Source organism: Pygocentrus nattereri, chromosome 10, assembly GCF_015220715.1.
Source record: "Pygocentrus nattereri isolate fPygNat1 chromosome 10, fPygNat1.pri, whole genome shotgun sequence".
Classification (NCBI taxonomy): domain Eukaryota; kingdom Metazoa; phylum Chordata; class Actinopteri; order Characiformes; family Serrasalmidae; genus Pygocentrus; species Pygocentrus nattereri.
The window spans coordinates 31,638,952-31,665,667 of record NC_051220.1 but is presented as its reverse complement, the minus strand read 5'-3'; the positions used below and the strand labels follow the sequence as shown (position 1 = coordinate 31,665,667).

Below are 26,716 nucleotides of genomic sequence, written 5' to 3'. Positions count from 1 at the left end.
AGCAGAGAGAGTGAGGAGTAAGAGGGGGAAAGTGGAGAGGAAAAACGGGGCACCCTTCCACCCGCTCTGTGTTCTGTCTCCTCGAAACCCTTGTGTGCAATTCAGAGGTATTTGTGTTACGTAAGAAGAGCATTTGAAGCCCCTCTCTACAGGCCCCTCTTTCATGGCAGCAGCCCATTATAGTCCCCCAGCAGAGGCAGGGAGAGGGAGGGAGAGAGATACGTTTGATATGAAGCAAAGGAAATAGATTGGCCTTATTTCCTGTCTGACTTTAGCGGCGGAGGCACTCGTGTTGCCAAGACGATGCAGTCAATTGACACTCAATTTTGTTTGAAATCTCACGCCTCCGTGGTGTCATTATCAGTTTCCCCTGGTAATCCACAAAGCTGCCTGTTTGATTCCTGACAATAAGCACGGCGTTGCGGAGTCTGTTACTCGATTACTGGAGGTTAGTGTAGGAGAGAGAGGAAGAGAAGAGAGAGAGTGGGAATGAAAGGCACTGGGAGAGAAAAAAGACCCATATTTCTGAGAGCATGGTGAGACAGGAGGTGAGGGTGCAGAAGAACACAGATTATACCTGGCCTCCCTGCTGCGCTGCACTCAGGACTCCATACACATCTCTGTGTGGAGGGGCAAAGCAATGGAAAAACACCGGGGCAAGCAGGCCAGGCCCCGGGCCTTAGCAGGCTAGAAAGAATGGGGCGGCTGACCCTGTCCAGGACCTTCTCATTTGCAGGAGGCGGTGTAATGATAGAGGCTCGCTGGTTCTCCCTTGCTGCGGTCAATAAAAGGCAGATAATTGAGAGCTTTAGCAGCTGAATTGAATGACAGGGCAGGGTGACAGCCCCCCCAGTGACCTGCACTAAGGTCCCAGGTGCCACCTGCCCTCACCATTAACCACCAACTACCCTTATACACTCTCATTGAAGTATAGGTCTGCGACTGTGTCTGTCTTCATGTGTCAAATATCTCACAATGGATGCTCACAATATGATATATTCAATTTATTAATAAGCATCATGTAATTGCAGTGCAATCCCAGTGGCTATTGTTCATATCTAAGATGATAAGATGACGAATATATAGCAAATATTAGCCAATTTTGTTAGCTTCATAAAAAGCCTTACGATATTTACATGGCCTTACATAATCTCTGCCCCCTATAGGTGTGTAGGTACATCATCCACCTTGTAATATAGCAAAGCTTATGAATGCACAGAAAGAAAAAAATAAATATCAATTGTCTAAAGTATTAGTGTAAAATCATGCAAAATCGCAACAGTTTACCATAGTATTAATGCACCTGTAATGTGAACAGCGCACGTGTGCATGCATTTTGGGCACGTGTTGGCTCACCCTTTCTTCTTTACTACACTGGTCCCATATGAAAGAGCCTGAGCAGAAACAAAGCTAATGTTTGAGTGAGGAGCTTTTTGAGGAATGAGGCTACCTTACAGCACTGACCACCTCTGTCAGCTTCCATATAAATAAGGTAGATGCACAGCTTTGTTGACACACCCAGGATGTTTTGAAGCACACTTCAAAAAAGACAAAAAGAGGGAAAACCACAGCTCTTGCTCTCCGGCACATAAACCGTATGGAAAAGGAAGAGAATGGCTTATGTGTACCTATACACCATCATCTGATGGATTTTTGTAGGTGGTGGGGTTGGGGGAATTAGGTTAAGTGGGTGAGAAAATGTGTACAGGCTTTTAATCCCTCTTCTGGCAGTGATAATCAAAAATAATAGCACTGGTAAAAACATTCCAGAGCAAAGGTGCCTGCCTAGAGAAGAAAGGGGATTAATGAGGGGAAAGATTAGGTGCCGCCTGAGAGAGAAGGAAAAAGAGAGGGAGAGAAAGAAAGAGAGACGGGGGGGTGAATGGTGTATTCTCTCAGAGGAGCAGAAAACTGGTAGTGCTAGTGTAGGTTAGCCGTGCTTGGTTGCTACAATAAGGCCTCGTTCACACAGGTGTGTTGACGCCTGGGGCTGCCTTGGCCTCAGTCCATTCCATTCAGAGACTGATTTGAACAATAACTATCCTATCTTTTAAAGAAGGGGTGGGGGGGGGCGTCAAAGGAGATGCCTGTGAGCTTTGCTGGGGCCAAGAAAAACCCCGGCGCAGTTGTCAGAGCTTGTTGATGTAGCGAGAGAAAGCGGGAGAGGGTTTTTCTCGCTTTCGTTCTCTTCTCTGCGCCTTATCCCCCCAACCCGCCCACCCCCTTCCACTCTCCAGCAGATTCGGTGGGGTTTGTGCCGCAGGACAGAATGGAGAGAGCAGAATTGGAAGAACAAAGTCCTGCTGTACGAACCAGCAGCTGCTGCTCGCAGGATCAAAGGCGCGACAACCCAGGCTTCCTGGCCCGCGCTGCCACTCGAGGTGTTTGACGGACAGTTAACAGCTGGGCCCACTCCTGCCATGCAGGGGTCGCCTCGGACTGTCCACCAAACCAGGGGGTGGGGAGGGTTAAAGGAGGGGGGGTGACATCCCTCCACAGGGGGGTTCCCTGCCCTGGGATGAGTTTTTATTTTAGTGGGAGCAGACCACAGGTGCTGTAGCTCCACATTGCCCCCCTATTTGTGTTTTTATCTGGGAGACTTACCATTAAAGGCAAAGCTATGGAAGAGTTACAGCTCCTGGCACTCTGGAGATCATGGCTGGATGGAAAAGTCCCAGTGCCAGAATTCCTCTTTTTCAGATGTAGTCTAAGCTCTGATGGACTCCAATCTGGAATCTATGAAATATCAGCCATCGCAGCATGTCTGGCACAGAAAGAGTAAGAGTCACTGGCTTTCTCTGACTACATCACTACATGATGCTACACACGGGGGGGGGGGGGTGCTGCAGTGCTATTGATTTATTTTAATTAGAAGCTCGTTAAGTCGTGTCAGTTTGCAAAACAAATATATAATTCTTTGTCTGATTTTCCACTTGGGTCTTAATGACTCCTGCTGACTGAGAACTGGAGCAGGAAAATAGCTCTCCAAGACAAAGAGAAAGAGTGCAAATTCTCTTCATATGTCACACAGAGGAATGCAGCTGGAGTTTGGGGGTTTGAAGCCTGTGGAAAAAAAGTGGTGAAGGGAGAGGAATGGCAGGGTGAAGGGGGGCAGAGAAGTGGCCAGATCCGCCGAGAAGAGAAAAGGTGAAGCACTTTTCCCTTCTGAGAGAAGCTCCAGAGAACTATGTAAACACCACAGTGGCCTGAACGCAGCCTCACACACATGCACACTCACACACTCCGCTCGCTCTCCCATCTGCACTGAATCAGGCGACAGGGTGAGGTAATGCTCGCCGCTTCATGTCTCCCGACTCCTGTTTTAACTTAAAGAAGAGAGAGATCTCGGAGAGGAACGGCTGGAGGAAGCCTCAGTGCGCTCCTCCCCTTGCTTGCTCCATCACTCTCTCCCCCTCTCGCTTCCCTCCCCTCCTCTGGACCAGCTTTGAAAAGATCCTCAGATAGTTCATGATAAATCCACAGATAGGTGCAAGCTGGGGACTGGCTTAAATAGTTACCGTGTTTCTCTGAAAAAGAAAAAAAGGCCAGTCCACCCTGATATGAAATCTGTATTTACCCCACAGCAGATTAGGAGCTGCCGGTGGCCTGCAGACACACGCGTGACCCTGTTAGTGGGTGATAATTGGGACATGTTTGCTTTTATTAAACCCACGCTTCCCAGGTTTAATCTGTGTACACTTCACAGGTCAAAGTTGACACCAGAGCTGTTTTTCTCCCTAGAGCCATGTCCGTCTTTTTTCATCTCACTGAGGAGTGACTTAAATAGTTTTGTTTAGGATTTTCTGCCCAAAAACAGAGGTATGGAAGCAATGAGATTAAATTGGAAGCAGAAGACGTTGAAGATGTTCTCATAACTATAATCAGCAAGTGGGTTCGGTTTAGTCTGAGAGTGCTGTATGTTGCACAAGCAAAGCTGAGGAATTTTGTTAGAGTACATATCCTTTCCCTGAGCCTTTGGCCTGGTATGATCTTTATGCACTGCACACTTGTTTTTGCACAGTTGTGCATGGTTCTGGCTGTTGAAGCATATTACAGAGCTCAACAGCATTTTGCACATGCATTTGTGCATGCTTCTGGCTGCTAAAGATTTCTTAGCTCGAGTGCTCAAGAGCTCCAACCTCAGCTCTGCTCTGCAGTGAAGCTAGCAGCAGCATGCAGGCAGTTTCCTCAGAGCAATGTGATCACGCTGGGTCCTCTCACTCTGTCACTGCAAACTCGTCAAACAAGTGACCCTGGCCCTGATTGGCTGAGCTCCCAGGGCTGCTCCCCTGTGATTGGTTGACTGTTTTCTCTTGGCTGGGCTCCAGGGCAGGGTGGTTTGGCATTGGGGCTTTCTCAGGGCAGCAATACTGACAACAGGAGCCAGTTACCAGGTGTGGCCACATTACAGATCACTCTGCTCTCTCTGTCTGACTGAGCAGCGGAAGTACTACAGTTACTAAGTAGTACTAGTAAAATTCAGTATTATGATATTTTCCTAAATATATTGTGCTGTTTGATAAAAGTTAGGAAGCCATGCTTCTTGAGCACAAGTAATTCTGAAAGTATGTCTTATAAACCTGACATAATTTGTTTTACTTGGACTGTGTTGTTTTGTACTACTTGTTTTAAAATAACACCAGTTAAGGGTTTTACAGTATTGTAAACCTTAACCAGATGGAAAGCCCAATTTTAAGAAAGGAAACTATTTAGTTAGATTTTTTACACTGTTCATTCAAACAGTCCCTCCCAGCAAATGCTTTAAATTGCCGGTTACTTTTAATGTTGAGGTTTTTGCTACCTAGCAATATTAATAAAACTAAAAATCACTACTATGTTACACCAATACCGGCATACTGATATAGACGATACATCATCCGGCACTAACATTGAGGCGGTCTAGTGATTCAGCAATACTGCCATTGCAAAACTCCCCCATATAATATTACAGTGCTGCTCCATGTGTTGTGGTATAGCAGGACAGAGGAGGAGTTGATTTTAGTCCTTAGAGAGCAGGAGGGGGAACTACGGCATGGTTTCTAGTCCCCTGGCTGCCTCTTTAACACACAGTCCAGCCTGGATGTAGTCGAGCTCCCCTTGGGCTGTTTGAGTTGAGATTTCTGGCTAGGGATCGAGTGTTGATGCAGCTCCACGGTAGAGTGAGGTCAAGTGGGCTCCTGCAGTTTTTTCTCCATTATTCATATTTGCAGCAGTTGTGGTCTGTGTGTTGTGCTGCTCTAAATCTCTCGTTCCGACATGGGCTGTGAAAGTTATCCACTGACAGGGCGTGACGCATGAAGGAAGACAAGTTTCACGCTCATTGTCATCTGTTGCAGGAAAGGAACATATATGCAGATAAATTTTACTACAACATAGATCTGTGCACAAAAGCTGGGCACCCCTGGACAAATAAAATATATTGTTTTGTTTTTTTCTGAGACAAAATAAGTGCACATGCTTTACAGACAACACAATGTAATGCACAACTACTGTGTATTTGCTTAATTTCACATGAAAAACCTAAACAAACATTGTATAATTTACCAATATGTTTTATATTTATATTTTTACCAATGTGTTAAACTAGCAAAAAACAGAAATTGTGCTATAAAATGCCACATTTAAATCTCATCCCTGTAGAAGATGTAATAACTTTTCCCTTTGAAAATAAACAAAACGTAATTTAACTGAAAGTGTTCAAATTTTTGCACACAACGATACATGCACAAACACACAAGCTCTGGGCATGTAATGTTATTTTCCTTCTTTCTTTTCCCTGCTGAATTCACTCCTCAGTTGATTTGTAAAAGCTGTTGGCCTACACATTAAACACTGCCAGCCAGAGTCTTTTTTCCTGCAGTAATGTACACATTCTGTAGAGTATCCAGAGAAATGACCTTTCAGTGACCCCTTCACCTAGGCTTTAATTATTTGTTTGAAGACAGCATGGAGTTCCCATGCTGGGTGGAGGGAATGGGGGGGTGATAATACCAGTCAGTGTGCTCACAGGGGAATTCAGCAGGGGAGTAGGAGTGAGAGGGTATATAATGCTATGCAGGCTTAGGCTATAATAAGCACTCTACCAGATGTAAATAGTAAAATATAGTGGTAAGAGTTTGGAAGGACCCTGGTCTTCACTCGTGGTCCAGAGCTGGTTACACAGTTGGGACTCGCACAGGGAGGTGGTGGTTGCGGTTGGGTCCCTGGTGTGATCGCGAATACAAGTGTGTGTCAGCAGGCCCCAGCTCTAGTGTGCCAGCTCGAGCTGCCTCTCTCTGGAGGCTTGGTGCGGGTGTTGTTCTAAGCACACCCCATTAGCAGCTCATGGGAGGAGGGAAAACAGTGTTATCAGGCCCAGCTCTGATAATCTCAATTGGCTTTACTCAAACTGATAAAAGGCGCTTTGGGGGCAGGAGTGGGCCCTGGTCAGCCCCCGCTGCGTTACTGTGGCAACAGTTTGGAGAGGGAAAACAGACGCTGTGGTCTCTGGGTGTTTGTGTGTGTGTGTGTGTGTGTGTGTGTATGTGTGTGTGTGTGTGTGTGTGTTGTAATGTGCAAAGATGTGGCCGATGGGGACAGCGTTGACACGAAGGGGTCAGTTCTGGTGGCAGCTGTTAAAGAAATAGATGAATAACTTGTGTTCGTGTGTGGCATTCTTGTGCAAACATGTCATGTTTCGTTCAGTACAATATTTTTTATACCTACTTCCTGCCAAAAATGGCATCAAATATTTTAATAAAGAAAAAATCTATGCAAATTCCAAATCAAACTATCTAGTAGCTGAAGTGTTTGTGATTGGTTCTTTAGCTGTAGGTATAGTGATGAGCTTTGATATGCTGTGATAGTAAGTGGGCATATTCTTCACCTGGGAGGAACATTCCTAACATTACGTGTTTATGGTCCGGATCTATGGGCGGGAGGTTGTGCACATGGTTCTGATTTGAGCCTTTGAGCACTCTCTTTAAGGCAGCACTTGAGACACAGAGTTTGGTAAGCCTAGTTGCTGTCGGCCCAGAAAATCCTGATAGGGGGGATTTTTTTCTGTGTTTACTTGCTCAGCTGGTTTTGATGCCAGCGGCTGAATCTTCACCTTGCCACAGGCACAGTGGCATTTCTGACAACAAAGACAAACCACAGAGAAGACATGACTCATGCCTTTGATTTCAGCTATCACAAATGGATCATTATGATGACTGTGCTTTAAAACAGATTTCAGTTACTAATATTAGACCCTGCACATCTAGGCGAAATCATTTCTGTGATATACTAAAATTAAAGATGCCTGCACCTCTGTGGGTTTCTAATTGCCCTCCCTCAGTACTGTGCCCTCTGTTAATACCCACCATTTCTCTTTCATGTTCGAATCTCTCATCCCTTGCGCTGGAACTGAAAGGAAAACCAAAAGAACTTTCAGTGCACTCGGCCAAATGAGCCAGTCTTCTCTTTTCCCAACTGTGTGTTTTGTAAATTTAAACATGTCACTTTGAAAGCCCAGATTACGGGCATTTAAGTTAATAGGAGAAGGTAAGGGCAGGTATCAGGGGTTCATGAGGGATTAGAAACCCAAATTGATTCCAGTTCTCCTTGCATCTAATGACCAGTCCTTTAGCATTGCCCTTGATGTGTTAGGCTATGTCCACTCCCCCTCCCTTTTTTCGTTCAGGATAGCCCTGCCATGATTTGAAACCTCCCTCTAATATCAAACACATGTTGGTACCTGTAGCCTTAACTCCTCTGTGCAGTTGGAAGGGAGTCTCTTTGAGCACAGAGTGGCCAGCTTGCCTTTGACACAGCCCTGGGCGTCCCATTCTGACTGGAAGAAAGGGTTCCCCTGGCTGGCACTAACCTCCTGATGACCCCGCAAGCTTTACAGTCCAAAGCGGCAGGAGAGAGCAGGGCCGGGAAGGCTTTGTGGAACTGCACTTATTTGCCGCTGCGGTGGTGATAAAACTTCAGACAGCCTAATTGATGGGCTTGCTGACATAACAATACCTTGTGAAAGCACAGAGTGGCAATGCCTGGTCCTCGTTTAAAGACAGCTGGAAGGGGAGCAGAGCCCCCTACAATGCAGCCAGAGAGGGGGGCAGAGAAAGGGGGAGTCAAAGGCTGAAAAGAACCATTTGTGTCTTGCCCCTCACAAACTTTTAACTTATTCTGAATTTCTAATGAGTGATAACCCACCAAGAATAATGTTTATGTGCATGAGAGAGAAAGAGAGGGGCTGGGAGGTTTCGAGGGGGCTGGGGGTGGGGGAGTGGGGGTGCTGTGTGAAGATGCAGCCTTAGAAGTTTCAGAGTGTCAGTTGCATAGTGGCCTCACCACAACTACATGTAATGCTTGTGGAATGTCTGTAGAGTAGCCATAGCTACCAAAAGTAATCAGAAGCTTTATTACGCTAAAAGAATACATCATAAGGGACATTAAAAAGGATACCTTGTCGGGCTCCCAAGCCTGAGTACAATCGCTCTTTTGTTGTTGTTTCATCGTTTTGATTGCTTTTCAAGGAGCTAGCTGCTAATGCGGCCATAAAGTCATGCAAATGGCTTCGTCTTTATTGTGGTCTGTAATGAATATTTGTCTCATTTAATGGCAAGGTGATTTAAAGTGTCTTTCTGTCTTTCTCCTCTTCTTTTTCCCAGGTTCATTAATGCCAGAAGAAGAATAGTACAGCCCATGATTGACCAGTCAAATCGAGCAGGTAAAGCCATTGCCTCTTTCTGTCCCTCTGCTCTCTATTCCTGTCAGGTCTTTGGCAGATAAACATTCGCACAGTCTGCCATTACGGGGCAAGATCCTCCTCCCTTTCCCATCCTCTGCTTTCTGTGTTCTCTATGGGACATGTTCCAATATGACCAAGCATGTTAGCTGATTGGCTCTAATTAGATGTTTCCCAATCTAGCTTGTTAGAGGTACATTAGCACACATTCTCTGTGAAATGCTAATTTGCCACAAGAGGACTTTACAGGAATGTTAGGAGCATTTTAAGTATCTCTTCTTGATGTGCTCCTTGTAATTTGTGGTAATTAATTAATTTTCAAAATATGAAGCAAAATTCCAGTGGGTTTTGTGTTTATTGATTTAATTTTGATTTCTGCCTCTGGGATACAAGTATGGTATAGTATAGAGTTACTATTCTTGTACATGGTAAAAAAGATTAGGCATTATAAATTGATTACATGTTGATTTGCCATATCGTATAAAGGCCAAGATGACAAAAAGCATGGTGCATAAAAATGCCACTCTGTAATCCACAAGGTTCTGCTAGAACTTATGCAGAAGCCACTGAGATCTCAATAAAATGATCAGCAATTAATTAGTCTTAACAGTAGAAAGCTCTTTGGTGATTTTATAGCTACCATATTTGGTCCACAGAGTCCACAAATCGGGATGGAGGTTATATAAATGAAGTGAAGCAATTATTGAAATAGGATTTGCTGAAACTGCTGCAGCTACAATGCCTGGGATATGTTGTCAATATTGGAAAGCATGCTTAGAAACTGTCACAATCAGCAAACTCCCCAAAGACAGCATGACTAACAGCTTCCCTTAATCTTCTGGGCTTATAGATTACTGGGGATAATACACTTTAGTCCTGACATACACTGTTTGTTACTCACTTCAGAGGGTACCTCCTGTACACAGCAAATCCCCCCAATGCATGGCCAATGCTTTCAGCTCAGTACAACAATATTTGGTAAAGGTCAACAACAGAAGAAGAGTTCAGTAATTTAACTGAACATCAGGATCAAGAAGATACTGGATCATTGGCATGACTGAATTTTAAGTCTGCCAGTTTATAGGTAAATGTCTTTATCAGGGAATGGCAGTGCTTTTGTTCTCTAATGAATGTATGCGAGTGTACTGGTGTGGCTCTCCATGTTTGCATGCTAGGCCTTTGACTCATGAATGTCTTGCAGTATGTTTGGGCTGGAACTGGGCTATTTGCTGATTGTCTGGTATGTCTTCTCTTCTTCCCCCCTCATGTCCACGTTTTGACTACAATCAGGTTTTCTTCTTGATCCTTCAGTGAGCCAGGGAGCAGCGTACAGTCCAGAGGGCCAGCCCATGGGCAGTTTTGTGCTGGATGGCCAGCAGCACATGGGAATCCGGCCAGCTGGTAAGTCTATATCTGATCACCTGATGCCCACTTACTAACCACTGTGATTGCCATTGCTAGTTCCGGTTTAGTTCCTTGACCCCTGAGCTCCTCTAGCATGCCATTACAGCCTCTACATGCCTGCTGCCTGCCTAAGCACATTCATTATTCATCTCAAGCACATGAGGACAAATTTCAGTCAACAGGGTAGAAGACACCGGCTTGCTTGCTTTTCTTTTGCATCTTTGCTGTTTTCCTACTGTACCTGTCCTTCTTTAGTGTCGGGCTATATCCTCACTATCTGTGACTCATATCGCTCTGTGGTGTTTCTCTCCTCTTTCAGGGCCTATGACTGGAATGGGGATGAATATGGGCATGGATGGGCAATGGCACTACATGTAACCCCCTCCTTGTAAAAACTCAATGAAAAGGGGGAAGTAAGTACGATTGTGCTTTTTTTCTTTTCCTTCTGTGTGTTTTCTTTTTTTTTTTTCTGCGGTTAGGATCCCCATGATACCGACCCTAAAATAGCACCAAAACACAACCCTCATTCCACCAAACATAGTGCATTGGGTGATCCTATTTTATAGGTCTAAAGGGAGAAAAGGAAGTATTCTGAAGTGTCATACTGTGATGCCCACCCTGATGTCCCCAGAGGAGTGGACTTATGGCGCCAGAAGCCAGAAAAAAAAGAGAGAGAGAAAAGTCTTGGCTGCAAATTTATTTATCACAACAGCGGCATCACTCTCCCCATCTCCGGCAGCCAATGCAAATGTTGGACATTTAGGGAAAAAATAACATCTCCAGGGGCAGGGGCTGACGGGGAGAAATTAAGCAGGCTCCACTGAAGCGATAAAGAAGGAGAAGTGAAACTGTCCTCGGAGTGACATAAATCTGTCTGGGGAAGGATTGATGCCCAAATTATCTTATATGCAAAGACGGGAACGCCGCAGTACATTACGGTCCCTGGGCGAGATATACGGGCCGGGGGTGACACGGCCGATCCTTCACTGGGGGGAACCCGTGTGTTTTGATTATTTTTTACAGGGAAGAGGGGGGCCACAGTGTCCCAACATAAGATGCAGAGACAGGAGAGACACTGAGATAAATTCAAAGGGACAGAGACATTAAAGAATGAGTGCATATAAAGGACTGGATTTCTCCATTGCCTGTTCTCTCTTTCTTTCTTTCTGAGGCTAAACGGCCGTTGCCTGATTAAGATACCCATTACACCTCCTGCCAGCACTGTGGCACTGACATTTGAGAAATCAAGACATATCACATCCCAAAGGCGCCGGGGCAGAGGAAATTTTATTTAACACCTAAACTCCTCTGCTCAATGAGGCACAATATAATAACACTTACCTTGATTAAAAGAACCCTTTATATGTAAATAGGCAGCGGATTTTCAAAAGGGTCACCATGGCATTTCTCCTGACAAAGCCCACCCCTACCCCCCACACCCATCTCAACGCCACTGCTAATGGAGTCAAAAATGCGGAGAGCAATGTTCCCTAAAACAGCCACATAGAGACAACATTTGCTCAGCTTGGATAATTCTTAATATAGGCTATATAATTTCTAGACTATTTAATTACATAACATATTTTATGCTTCATGACCAATTACATTAATAGCTTAATACAGAGGAATATTACCCTCTCTTGATTTGATTACGCAGCCACACAATATGGTATATTTGATAGTTAATTATCATCAGCCATTGAGCCGACTGCTCTGCTGGAGCAGGCAGAGAGAGTAGGCCGGTCGAGGCAGCATTATTGTCTTCAGATGGTTTTACCACTCCTGTTAATAAAGGGGGCCCACAGATCTACTTAACAGAATGACTGCAGCTTACAAGACTTGAGATTACCAGCTTACAGTGTCAAAAACATCTGTTGGGCCTTTTAACAGGAGCTGCTCTAGGTTATATGGAGGTGAGTGCACTCCTCCTGCCCTCTCTGGCTAGATTGATTTACTTTTTTATGACCCCGATAGTGTGCTTTTAAAAGACCGCTTTAACAAACATGTGCATTTGAATGAAATGAAGTTAGGTGGAAAGCGAGTATTAGAAAATGTCATGGCTTTCAGCCGGCGATATCGGCCATTAATCTCACCCTTTGCTGCTCTTTTTTTCCCTGCCGGGCCCTCCTGTGTAATTTCTTAATTGCAGTGTACCAAGGTAGAGGAATGCGGAGAGTGAGCATGCCTAGTGACCTTGGGGCGACCCCCTCTTCCCCCGCCTTAACTGGCCGTTGCTAATCCCCCAGGGGTTCACATTACAAAGCAGTGAAGTCCAGGCCTCTGCTGTCCCCTGGCCTGCTTCTGGCCCCGCCTGCAGCTCCTCAGGCCCGTTCCTGAGGTCTAGACTTCGTCCACACCCATACCTGCAACCCATGCTGGAGAATGCAATACAAGTCATAGTTATTGTCCTCCAAGTCTCAGCATGCATCACAGCAGCGTAAGATTTAAGCAAATTGTAAAAGAATACAAGTTTTTAACTCCTCTGGGTTTGGGTACTTTATGTTTCTTGCTTGTTCTCTGTCTTTCTCTGGGCTTTGGCTGAAATTTCGACCACCCAGACCATATCCCCTAGTTTGACAGCTGCTCATTTTGCTCACTTTAAAAGTTTTCCTGTTGAGAAAAACATACATTGTGTACTGTTCTTAGCTCCGTATGCTGTGATAGTTAAGTGAGCCCTAAATTATTTAATAACTTCTTAAAGGGGTTTAATTCAAATGTGTTCACAGCAGTGTGGCCCCCTGAGAAACGAGCTGCTCTCTTTCTCACTAAGGGGAATTGATGTCTCTACATGCTGAAGTAATACTTTAGCTTGTTTCTTTACATCCTGCCAGCTTGCAATGTCAGTGGATGGATGTGCAGATCACTTTACGGCATGAGAACTGACCAGGAATGTATCAGGCTGACCATATCCCACTCGCCATGGAAATGCTGTAGTGTAATTTTTCATGAATGTGCTGTATGAGCAGGCCCACTGATAGAGGTTTGCTCTGTGTTCCTCATTTAATCACATATGTATTTCAATGGTCAGTGTGGATTTTAATGTACAGAATAAGACCACTGTGTTGGAGAAGTATCAGCTGTCGTATTGAAACCTTGTAGCTACTTTTTATTATTATTATTTTTAAACTGTTTCAAAAATGCTACCTGCACTATACGTTATATGACAATTGCAAAGAAATGGTCCAAACTACATTAAAATCATGTTATTTATTTATTTATTTCACTGTTACATTAATAGCATTATGCAGAAGTCAGGGACCACACTTCATTCCATTAATGTCTAGTCAAAACATCCATTAAGTAAACATTAATAATACATTTATTAGCTTGAGGAGAAAAAGCAGAAGATACATATTTAAAAACAAATTACACAGAAGCCTCAAAAACTAAATATAACATTAAAATGTTCAGTATTTAACATGTCCACACTTGCAAAACTTGCTTTTAGTTTATTGAAGAAATCTGCAGGAATGTCTAAAGCAAGAATGTAGTTTTTTCTCTGATGACAGCTTATGCTTACATGATGGAAACAATTTTGGTGGTCCACTAGCTTATTCGCTGTTGTTAGGAGTCTGATTTTCTGTATATCTTGAAATATTTTTGAGGCAGTATCTGTTTACTCTAAGTGAAAATAGCATTAATCACACAGTCTGGCTATTTGCACTAACTTTGCCTGGCAAATCATGTGATTAAAGCACACCAAAACACCTATTTTTGTTGTATTTTCATATTTTCAACTAACAAAAATTATTAGTTTATTAAGTATTAACCAGAACATAAGTGAGTGCAATTTTCCATTCACTCCACATAAGTATTCAGTAAATAATTAATTTAAATACCAATCCAATATCTATATAATTATTTTTTAAATGCACATATACACACAAAAGCAAGTGTAGATCTAAGCAATAGCAGTAACACATCAAATGAGGACAGTAACACCGAGAGAGAGAGAGAGAGAGAGAGAGAGAGAGAGAGAGGTTGGTAAGAATGACCTCAAGTACAGCCTAGAATAAAAGCAGAATAATTTTATTGCTGAACTATAGGCTAACAGTGCTGAATCAGCAAAATATAAAATAGCATATAATTATGTGTGTAAATTGCACAATGTTGCTTTGAAGATAAAGTGTGGCTAGTAAATTCATGCATTCAAGTGTATATAGCAATATAATTCTATTTGCACTTAGCATAAATAGCAATTGCCTTTTTTTTTAGTCCCTAACTTTTTATTGTCGCCTTATGGAAAGGAGTTGTTTTTTCTCACATGTCAAAATTTTTCACAAATATCTCCCCAAAAAAGAAAAGAATAACTTGTACTTAATAGATGTTTTTGGCTAGAAAATGAAATAAATGAAGAGTTTTCATGGTAGTGCACTACCATGTAGGACATGTTTTCTACTTGTGTGAAGTGTTTCATTTTGGAAGTAGAAGGTTTTTGTTACATTGGAGTTGTCATCCTGAATGCGCTCATAGCAGTGTGTAAACAGTAGCAGTGAGCAGGACCGTGTGTAAGCAGGATTGCTGACTCTCTCTCTGTCTGTATTACAGGTCTGCAGGGCATGCCAGGGGAGTTCGTACCTCAGAGTGGTCCTATGGGCATGAGCATGGCAGCGCTACCTTACCCTCCTCCACCTCCTCCTCAGATGACACACCTGTCCCAGCTGCGGCACGGACCCCCTCTGCACCCCTACCTTCCCGGCCCCACGCCGCCCCACCCCGCCATGCTGATGCACGGAGGACCCCCCCACCACCCAGGAATGACCATGTCTGCACAGAGCCCCCCTCTTCTGACCCCCATTGACCACAGCACTGGTGGACAAGGCCTGGACATCCACGCCCAATAGTGTAAGGGAACCCAACGACAAGAGCAAGAAAACAAGTCCAACTCCCCCTCCAACTAAAGCGATTTTGAGACTATTTTTAAGAAAAGAAGGAAAAAAGAACAATTTTGACCAGAATTAGACACAAAAAATGGAATTCCAGATGAGCTGTGATAATTTTTTATCTTGTCAATTTTGTTACTTTCATCGACAGAGGACCAAGCTGACAAGAACACTTTGTAAAGTCTTGGGCTTTTGTTAAAGATCAACAGAAGATGTTTCAACTGAACACATGAAAGTGCAAACTCAAATAAACACGTACACACTCGCACACACACTCACACAACACAAGCAGAAACATACGCGTGCTCTTGTTTGAACCATTTTAAAGAAATCGTTATGGAAGATGAAAAAAAAAGACAAAAGAGACTCCAAGAGTTATAACTACTGTAGTATAAAAGTATAGACACTAAGTTAAAACTTGTGCATTTTTGTTGATCACTCCATTTCTGTTTTCCTGAGCTAGTCCTAGAATAAAAGGTTAACCCCCTCCCACCCCTGCTTTTCACACTGTGTGTGCTGTTCCCTGAGGGAGAGATGGTCTCGTCGCAGCAATAAAAAAAAAAAAAACAAAATAAACAAACATCTCAGAAATCTCGGCCCTAACACTAACACTAGAGCGGGCAGCGGACCTGTTCCGGTAAGGACCAGAAGTAGCACTCTGTCAGAGAGGCTGCTGAGTGAAGCCTGCTCTCTCTGTACCATTCAGTCTCAACCTTTACTTCACACCCCCCCCCTTTTTTTTTTTTTTTTTGCTCATGAATGAATGTTTCCCTGTAGGTAAAGTTCTTAGTTTGAATTGCCCAAGCACTGGATTGTGTTGGTTTTATACATTTTTATTTTATTATTATTTTTTTTTCTTTCTTTTTTGTATCATGGACTCTCAGAGGAAGAGCCTATTGAAGGAAGCAAGCATATCCATGGAAAAGCAACATCCTACAGTAGTTTCCAAGCCTCTGGATCAACATACGCACCATATGGACAAGACAGACACAATGGTGGATTCTTTGGCACTTAGAGAAGCTATTGATGGTTGATGCACCAAAAACCTAAAACTTAAAAAAAAAAATAAATAAAAAAAAAGAAGAGGAAAAAAAAGAACTTAAATTATGAACTCAAAGCTTGGAGAAAAAGCTAAGAGAATATTGTAACAAACTTCGTACAGAGTTCAGTCTATTAATTGTTTCATGTTAGATATTCTATGTGTTTACCTCAATTGAAAAAGAATGTTTTTGCTAGTTTCAGATCTGCTGTGGCATTGATATTGTATGTCCATGAATTCCTTCCTTTTTCAGCACGTGTTCCTCACTAGATGATAAAAAAATGCTGTCTCCCTTAAGCTTTGTCAAAAATACATTAAATACTTGTATGAGGACTGTGACGTAATGTTTAAAAGGTGTTCAGTCACAAAATGCTGTAATAAATATTTCATTTTTGATTTTGTTAGAATCCTGTGTGCTCTAGTGTACGCTTTGAAATGACGACCAGCAACCACTATTATTACTATTATTATTATTATTATTATCATTATTATTATTATTATTATTATTATTATTATTATTATTATTATCATCAGCATGGTATTTTACCCCTCAAAATGTCAATGTTCGTGCTCAAACTGTGTATTATTTTTATTGTGCTGTTTCTGGGCTGTGAAAGGGGAAATGTAAATGGTTTAATAAGCGCGCAGAGCTGTGTGCTCAGCATTAGTGCGGAACAATAGGTGAAGAGTCTGAGCCGTTTTCTCTCCTGTTGAACAAAGGCGGTGGAGAGTGCAGCGCTCCGCGGCGCCCCCTGCTGGCCCTGCAGCTCTGCGCCTGCAACTACTGCTCTAAACACTCTTCACTCAGATCTCTCCTGTAAATATAGAGTAAGAGTGAATGAGAAGGTGAGCGCTGGTCTGCTCGGTGTAAAAGAGCTCATCCGCATTCTTTTAGTTTTTTAGGAGAAATTCAAGGAGCTGTGCGCGTGCAGGTCACTCATATTTATGAACTACAATATTAGCACTGTTGTAAAATTAACAGCAAGAATTATTATTGCAGACAGTTTCATTTATTATTATTATTATTATTATTTATTATTATTATTATAATCAGTAGTAGTAGTAATAGTCGTTTTTTTACCACTGGCAACAACAACAACAACAACAATAATAATAATAATAATAATAATAATAATAAAATGATAATAATAAAATGATAATAGTGAAGCTGTTTCCTGGGAGCTCTGGTGTAAATATAGAGCAGTAATTCTTGTGTGTTTGTTTTGTTTGTCTGTGTTTAAAGTGCTGTATTTGCTGTTTTACACACTATAGTGTTTACACTAAATCTCGCGCAGTGTAATAGCAGCACAGATGGCACGCGAGTTCAGTTACACCTAAATCTAAAAATACAGAATTCACTGAGCTCACGCGGACGTTACTATTCCGATATTTAACATTTCATTATTTATACTTACAGACAGGTTGAATGTTGTGCACAGGCTACTAGACACGGTGTTATTATTTAACATATAGAGCGATAATAAAGGAGTGACGTAATGTTAAATGTAACAGATTTAAAAAAAAACATTTAAAATATCTTAAAAACAGGGTCCATTCTTCCGTTTGCTGTGACTTCGTTAGAGCCGAACCGCTTCTTAAGGAAACACTTTAACCAGGGTCTGTTTATCTGTGTTTATTTTCTCTTTATTCACGCACTAAAACATTTATTAGCACTTTTAAGCTTATTCGCGATCAACGATCATCCAGACGGTGACGCGCAGGTTTAACCGTTAAATGAATTTATCAAACCATCACGTCTGATGGACAAACCGGACAGAAAAAAAAAAAAAACAATCTGAGGGCAGAGATCAGATGCAAAGAGGAAAAAATGCATTATTGTGGGGAGGGTGAATTTCAATATTAATAGTTTTTCCCTCCTTCTTCTCTTCTCCTCTCTTCCTTTGTGGGAGACAGAAGGCTGGGCTGCCTTTGCTCCTTCTCTTTGCCGATTCGGTGTGACAGGAATGATGGATGATCCAGGCGAGCTAAACAACTCCACCCCTTCATCTCCTTTCTGTCAGAGCTACTTGGGCCACTGCTGCTGGAATAAAACGCGCAATATTCCCCCCAAACTCCCCCCACGACGCAACCCCCCCGCCCCCCCCCAAACCACATTACATGTCCACAATAAAGCAGAGAAAACGAGAGCAGCCGTGTGCACAAAGGCAACATGTTAATAAACCCTTAACCCTGAGTAATATCTGATCTGCAGGAGGAGAGCAGCGCTGCAGCACCTCGCTGGAGAGACGCCTGCGCGAGCCTCTGCTCTAATGAAAGCCGCTTTAATTAGAGATCTGCATCGAGCACGCGCTCCTCACTGCAGCCCGCGGTCGCCGCTTTCTTAATGCGGAGCAAAAGAAAACGTGTTTATGGCTGTAACAGAGTGAGGGAGAATGAACGTGTCGCTGAAGCGCTGCATGTTCGAGGTGTTTTATCCCTCTTTTTTTCCTTTTCCCTGCACAGATACCCAGATTTATTGTACATATTTAATTCTACTTTTAGATCATTCTTTTTTACACCTCCAACCTTTCGTTTATTTTATTTTCTCTTCCTTTCTCCCTTTTTTGACTTACCTGTTTTTTTTAATGTATTTGCTTTGCTTTTGTGAGTGATGTACTGTCCCTATGCTTGTTCTTTCTTTCTTACACACTCATTTATTTACGTTTTCATTATCATTGCTTTTTAAATTATTTTTATTCAGCATCTTTTTTAATCTTTGGCGTTGTTTAATCTCTTTTGTGAGTTCTGGTTTGTTTTGTGCTGTTTCTACTTTTATAATCTCCACACGTTTTTTTAAAATCTTTTTTTAGAGAGTATTGTCACGTGCACTTTTTGTTTTCTGTTTTGGGCGCGTTTCAGCACTTTCTCTGTGCGCTTTGCCACGAGGTGTCTCTGTGACAGCGTTATGTATGTGAGGGGGCTCCTCAGAGAAAAGGCCACATTTCGGTGATCATTTATCACTGTCAGCCACATAATGATCCTCCCTGCACCCCCCTATTGATGAGGATAATTACATTAGCTCCCAGTGACTGATCAATAAAGCGCGGGGAAAATGCTTTATTATAACCCACCTAAAGGCCCTGGGACTGGGGGCTTGCTGTTCTCCTCCTCCCCCCGGTTTTCTTTTGTTTTTTCCTTCTATTACAAAACGGAACAGTTTGAGGAGTTTTAGTGAAGACTAAAGCACTTCTCTCTTTTTTTCGCTGCTCGCATCTGCATTACACAACCCACACCAGGCCATTCAGCACTGACCACCAAACTCCCAGCGGAGAGGAGCACCTTCAGTGTGAGCGCGACACTCACTTCAGCCGGGGTTAAATCATTTCATCTCGGTCTTTCATAAAATCTTATTTCTGAGTTTCTCCGTTGGTGCCACGTTGTTGTTGTTTTCTCGGTTTCAGCGGGAGCGCGTGCGGATTAACACCGAGGTGTTAGCTGTGGAGCAGCGAGAGCTCAGTTACTGTAACACGGCGCATCAGGCAGAGTGTGAGATGATTGTACAGTAAAGTTCAGTAATGCTCAGAGCAGACCAACACTTCTCATAATGAGGCCCAACACACGAGTCTCAACACAGGGCACGCTGACGCTCTGGGTGAGCGCGTGTGCATGTGTATGTTTTAATTGTCAACAACTTATTCCCTGCAGGAATGTCTCCAACTCTCTCCTGCAGAATTATTCTCTGCGGTGCTCAATGCCAGCTTCCATTTATTTAGCCTTGAACAACGCGCTCGCTAGACAGCTCAGTACAGCCGGTTTATAATTTATGAAATAGCCAATAAACATATTTATAGTTTATTTTATACTCCAATATATATATATATATATATATATATATATATATATATATATATATATATATATATATATATATATATATATATATATATATATATATATTTACACACGTATTCATACTATTTATTTAGTGTTATTCTAATATACTGTCACTTTGATTTACTTTACTTTTTTCTAAGCATATATGCTTAAAATTATTATTATTATTATTATTATTACTAGTAGTAATTTTACTGTTATTATTAATAATAGTATTATCATTATTAGTTTTATTATTATTGCTGTTGTTGATTATTTGTTCATTTATTTACATTGGCCATAAGCTGAAACGTATAACGTAATAGGCGTAAAAGTCAGAGCTCAGGTTTCCTCAGTTCAGTTAGTGTCAGTGAGAGAGGGCAGACTGTGGAGGGGAAGGAAAGAGTGCGCACGATCACTCCTCTCTCCTCTTCTCTGAATTAGAGCTCATTTCTTCTGATTGCCACACTTCGGATCCCCTCATTTCTCCGCCAATGAAGAAAGCATTTAATGAGTTGAGTCGCCTCGCTGAGGGCTGGAAGTCAGTAACGCAGGCCGAGTCAAACTGAAACGGTCAGCGCGGCGGTTAGAGGAGGGGAAAAAAAACAAAACGGGGCCATTTGCCTTGAAAACAGCTAAAGAGCAATAGAGTAAAATGGCTGTAAGTTTTAGTCAAGCCTCAAGGATGTTGAGCTTTTATTCTGCAATCAGTTGAGATTTAATTAGGAAGCCCGCGGCACGCTGAGCTGATATTTCCTCATTAGGCTTCTTTGCTAATGTTGGGCTCAGATCTGCTCGCGCGCTCAGAGTGGCGGCTAGCGTGGCGAATAACTATTGCCCACATGAGTGGAAGTAACAGGAGCAGAATGCTGATCACTGGTCGCTGGGATTTGCTAACTTTCATTAAAACATATTTTCAGATATTTGAAGAAAAAACAGTTCTGCGGGTTCTCAGGGCAGCAAAGTGAGACATTTCGCGAGAAGTGTAAATAAGAGAACATACTGGCCATGGAGGGCAAACAGAGAGAGCGAGAGAGCGAGAGAGAGAGCGAGAGAGCGAGAGAGAGCGAGAGAGAGAGCGAGAGAGGGAGAGAGAGCGAGAGAGAGAGATTTCTCCGCCCATGGTAAAGCTGAGCAAACGGACCCCTGGGCCCAGTGTGGCATCGTCCTGGCGCCCCCTGCTGGCGCACAGCGTAAATCTGAATAACACGAGTGCTGAAGACGCAGAACGAGCGCAGTATCCACTGAGCTCCTTTACAAAATTAGTAAATGATGTGCCCAGTTTTAGCACCTTTCCATCATCGAGCCACAGAGGGTGCAGAACGTGTGAGGACACCGCTCACCTGCCCTCACATAACAATGACAACAGAGCTAAAGGAGGGACACACATCTCATCCATCACTGCTTTTCCCATGTCGTTACTCTTTTATTGAGAAAATGTCGAATTAAAAATAAAAAAATAAAAACAGTAATAATAACACTATACAGACGAAAACAGTGGAGTGGCTGTAAAGCTCTGAGAATTAGTTTTCTTTGTATATGTACTCAGTCCACACTTTCTCTGCTTTAGGGAGTTTAGTAGATCTCCAGCACGCGTTAAAGATGCGAGGCGATGTGACCAATGACAGCATTAATAATCGCAGAGTCATTCTACGTGGACTTGCTCGCATATTTGTGTTTATTTTTCTTCTTAAATGATCGTCCAGCCTGTTTATGCGGAGTGTCCAGACAGCCGTGCGCTGTCCGGCCTGTCACCTCCCACAGTGACGGGAATAAAAGGCTGTGAGGCACTAGCGCTCCTCTCCTGCTAATAACGGCCCGGTCATTCATCTTTGGGCCACTTGAACATTATGACTGAAAGAATGGGATCAGTAACCATTATCTCCTCGGATGGCAGTTAAAACCACTCCTTATTTTTTCAACACTAAATAACGAACGAACTGGGGGCCACGAACTGGTGGAGAACGATGAGCAGGACTGTCCGTTATTTAATCACTATATCAGAAACAGCAGAGCTCAAGATCAGGGGATTTAAACAGTTTCTGCATGCGGCAAATACGAACAACAACAATAACAACGACAACAACAACAATAATAATAATAATAACAATAACCTATTATTATTGTTGTTAGTTATTATCATCATCTCTATGAGTGTAACTAAAATAATTAATGACAAATAATAATGAAAAAAAGCTATAAAACCAAAAAAACATAACGGTGAACGTTGTTGCCCTGTATTTGGTGTGTGATGTGAAATGTAATGAAGTTATCCTTTGAAAAGTCCGGTTTATGTGGGAATGAGGGCTGCTACTAATTGCCAGAAGGTTCAAACGGTAAACAGTGTAAATGCAGATTACACCAGATTAGCTCTGAGGCTCTTTGATGTGAGCGCTTTTCTGGCTACTCAGTGAAAAGAAAAAAGCGGTTAAAGAGGCAGAAAATGTAAGCTGCACGGCTTTACAACCCGATAACGGGATTTAATCCACATTTGGAAGACAAATTTGGTCAAATTAGGAATGGCCACTTCCAGAACAATTCCTCTGAAAACCCTTACCTTAAAGAATAAACACTATATATATATATATATATATATATATATATATATATATATATATATATATATATATATATATATATATATATACACATATATATATATATATATATAGTGTTTATTCTTATATTATATTATTATATTACTCAACAATATAAACAGACATTTGTACTCAACAACATATCTAACATAAGTCAAGAGGAAACTGTGCAGAAAACTGTGCTCCAGCCTTCACTGTGACAGTGTAACACAGTGGACTTGTGTGTCAGTGTGTGTATCCAGCTAAAGGAGGCGAGCGATAGTGGGGACCCTGTTAGCAGTTGGAAGCCATGGTGCTGAAAACCAATAGCTGGTGTCAAGAGCTTTTTTAGCCTATCTGGGCAGCTTGTGGCAATAAATAGCAACGAGAGATGTCCAAACTATGACATAAGACAGCTTATGAGCTCAGGCCACCAGCATGGATCATCATATCCAGAGTCATCCATTCTGCAGAAACAGAGCGAATCACAAATTCAGCAGCTGGTTTCTCAACACTGTGTATTTCACCCACCATCATTAATACTCAGATAAGCTTAGTTTAACTAGTAATGCTGCATATCTTATCTGTACGCCGGGCGATAGCTAAGAGAATAGTCAGCTGTAATTGACATTGGCCCAATAGGAAGTGTAATGGCAAAATGAGGGTGTGTGTGTGTGTGTGTGTATTGTGGTGGTGGGAGGAGGCTGTCATATACTGACACACCTGGAGACAGGAAGATGTTGTAAAGTGAGGTGGTTTAATGCAAAATCTTAATTATACCTTTCCGGTTATTGTGCTAATGTAATGACAGCAATTACGGGCATTGATCATGTATCCGGGGTCATTCACTAACCTCAGTGTATAGATCTAAAATTCTGAAGGCGGTATGCAAATCAACTGTGATCAAAGATGCAGAAAATGTACTAAAACGCAGTGCATTTTCCAAACTCTAAATAATTTAAGCTTGGAATTGATCAACATGGGACTAGGACTTAAATAAGTATTAAATTCTAATAAGAATAAATGCTTGTACTCTGTCTATCAGTGAGAAAATATTGAGTGATTTATGCTTTTCATCAGTATTTAGAATAAAAAATTCTAGAATTTAATATCAAATTCCTGAAGATAATGTGAAAAATCATACACAATTCACTAGGGGTGGGTGACAAATATAGTACTTATATATAGTACAGTACTGTGTAAAATTCAGAGACCACCATTCACTGACTACATTTTTAGTCAAAACCACAATGTACATCTCATCTTATATTCTCATCTATTTTCAATAGATATGTCTTAGACAAAAGATAATCTACTTGCATCAGGAATGTAGAAAACAAATGACAATAACAGAAAGAGTTTTTCCAAAACAATTAAAAAAAAATTTCAAACATACAGAAAAATACGGACTTCAAGCAACTGTGCAAGACCTCTCCATCTGATAAACAACACCCAAAGCTTTCAGTTTTAGAAAGGAGAAAATCAAGCTCTACTTATGCTTCAGATCTGAAAAAATCCACAGAAGTTTCTGTCCAGCCTTCCACTGTAAGAAGACATAACACTACGGGTCTGAAACGATGTGTAGCTGTCAAGAAGCCACACTGAGAAAATAAAATAGACAATCAAGAATAAAATCAAACAAAAAAAAAAGCTGCTGGTGTTCTCAGAAAAATAGGCTGACCACTCCAGAGTCCAGACCTCAACACCTCTGAATGTGTTTGGCGTTTTTGGATTGTGAGATTGTGAAAAAAGCAAAATAAAAGCAAAAGCAACTTCTAAGACTGAACTTTTGAGGAGTGGAATATCCCTTTTTTTGAAAAACTGAAAGCAAGTCTCCTTGTGTGTAGACACATTAAATACTGAAAAAAAACCTGATAATATATTTGGGCTTCTGAGCAATTCTCTGTTAAAAGTGTTGTCTGTAAGTGTTGTGCCCCCCCCCCCCCCCGGCCCCCACTGATGAAGGACTAACTTGTGTATAAAAGCCATTTTGAATGGAAAATAAATAAACAAAGGTTTGACTTTTGCACAGTAATGTAGCTAGTTGAGGAAATTGGACACCTTTTTGCATCAGCTAGCCACTGATGGTGCTTTAATGCATTAAGCAAAGAATGCCCCATAATCACAAAGAGAGGACTCCTCAGCACCATTGCTGGTAAGTAGACAGTCAAGGCCATGTAAGAGCGCACTGCTATGAGCAGGAGTTGGTGTAAGATGATTACATGAACTAGGTATAGTTCAGGTTTCAGATCTAATGAGCTATTAAAAATGTAGCTTTAAAAGTAAACAAGTGCTCACGTTCATTTGTTTGAAACAGACAATGCTTCCAGCAAAACAGTTAATTGCTCACTAGAGCACAGCCCAGCAAAATGCTCATAAGGGAGAGGGGGGAGCAGGCGAACAACGCTCGGCACCTTGCCCACCCCCCTGACACTTTCTCCTCATACAAGCGTGGTCTCCTCCCTGGCCACAATTCCAGACCCTCGCAAAAATATTATGTTGCCACTGGCAACAATTTAATAAAATAACCAATCACATCTGCCTTTTCAAACATTTCCAAAATCAGGCAGGGGCCGTCTGAAACTGCACGTTGCCTCATCTCTGAGTTCTCAACACAATTTATTGCAGTGATAAATGATCATTGGGCTTGTTTTGGCAATAGTGTAGGATACTTATGAATGACCGTCTGAAGCAGCCTGCAGGGTTGGGCTCTCTACTATCAGCAGGATTGGTAGCTCTGATTGTGTTTGGAAAGCTGGGGTTAAGTGTGCAGAGACACACATATGCCTGCACACGCACACACAGAACATCACTATCGAGCATGAACATTTGTTTCATAATAACAAGGCAGTGACAGCTCTCATCAGGAGATCTCACTCACAATTGTGAACTTGTGGGCAGGGTGCGCCGCAGTTTGTTTTTCCTGTATTGAATGTTCCTCAGTTCTCCCTCCAACCACACAATCACATTTTCCTAGCTCATAGTTTTAATCACACATCTTCCATAATGCCATGCCTTCCCCCATTCCTCCATGGTGCCGTCCTCTACTTGCTTGCCGTGTTTGAAGAAACTGGACGGCGAGTCTGGTCCTCACACCAAATCAAGCACCACATGGATGCGGGTATACAATATTAGGGTCTAATTTTGACAATTCAGGGGGCCAGTGCGCTGACCTTGCCAGAAAAATTGTCAGTGTTTGTGGTGGGCCAAGTGCCAAAAAGACAAAAAAAAATGGTAGTATGTTAGAATAGTAGTTTTGTTTTTGTTTTAAAAAATGTATTTAAGTACACTACACTATATTTCATAATAAAAAAACTTCAAAAACAATTTCAAAAAGACAAGAATTTCATGTTGTAAGTATTATATTATACGTTTGCTTTCTCAGGTGAAGGGGTGGGGCAACTGTCTGGTGAGCCAAATCAAATGAAATCACAGGCCATCATTTGGCCCTGTTATGTGTACATTTCTATCCCTGATAATAATGCTACAAATGCTTTTTGATCTTGCTTATGTTTGTCTATGTACAGTGTGCATTTATGCTACTTTGTATGTTTTACAACAGACCAACAGATGAAACCAGTCTCTTGGGTTCACTGACTTATTTCCAGCTTATCAATATTGTATATTAAAGGGCACTGTCCCCTAGCAAATCAGCAAAATAAAAAATTAACTAAAATATGCAAAATGATTTATCTTAATTCATGAACACACTTTTGCCTCTTCTTTAGTATGAGTTAGTCATACCAATTCAATTCCTCACTTAGCAAGCACTGGAGCTCACACCTTTCAACACTTCAACTTAGAATCTACGCAGGATATCTGAGGTTCCACAAACTGGGAATCACTCTCACAGAAGCTAGCTAGAGTTACAGGGAGGGATCGTAAAGATACTTTAGACTGCTCATGTTGCAACATCAAATATGTGGACATTCCAATGGCAGCAAATTATTGAGTGAACATAAGTGTAGCATGGTGTTGTATTGCTGTCAAAATAACTCTGTGATCAATCTTCAATCACCAAAATATTGGTGGTCACCCCCACTGACAGCAATGCAAAGTATCAAAGGACAAATCTTTTCAACTCACAGTAAGGTTAGTAAGGCTAGCAAAGCAACTGGTAATTCAGTCTAGCAAAGTGAAAACATACGCCTGTGCAACATGAAAGTTAAACCTAAATGACACAAGCTCAGCATTGGAATATAAATGTTACCTGGTGTGAACTTTGCCAGGCATTCTTACAGTAATGGGATTATGTCTCACAATTCTTTGCAGCACTGGACAGAGA

General features: G+C 41.9%; 1 protein-coding gene across 9 annotated transcripts in view; it reads left to right on the top strand.

The window, feature by feature from the left end:
- meis2a (Meis homeobox 2a) overlaps positions 1 to 16,441 on the top strand; it is an 80,397-nt gene extending 63,956 nt beyond the window's left edge. For 5 of the 9 annotated variants that reach the window (XM_037542068.1, XM_017690901.2, XM_037542066.1 and 2 more), the window contains exons 10-13: positions 8,640 to 8,698; positions 10,007 to 10,117; positions 10,440 to 10,533; positions 14,669 to 14,808. In XM_037542068.1, the coding sequence (XP_037397965.1) occupies positions 8,640 to 8,698; positions 10,007 to 10,117; positions 10,440 to 10,498 (229 nt within the window). In that variant the 3' untranslated portion in view covers positions 10,499 to 10,533; positions 14,669 to 14,808. Of the gene's footprint in view, positions 1 to 8,639; positions 8,699 to 10,006; positions 10,118 to 10,439; positions 10,534 to 14,668 lie in introns of all 9 variants that reach the window. The other 4 variants (XM_037542069.1, XM_017690902.2, XM_017690904.2 and 1 more) reach the window with 3 other exon arrangements.
- The last annotated feature ends 10,275 nt before the right edge of the window (positions 16,442 to 26,716 follow it).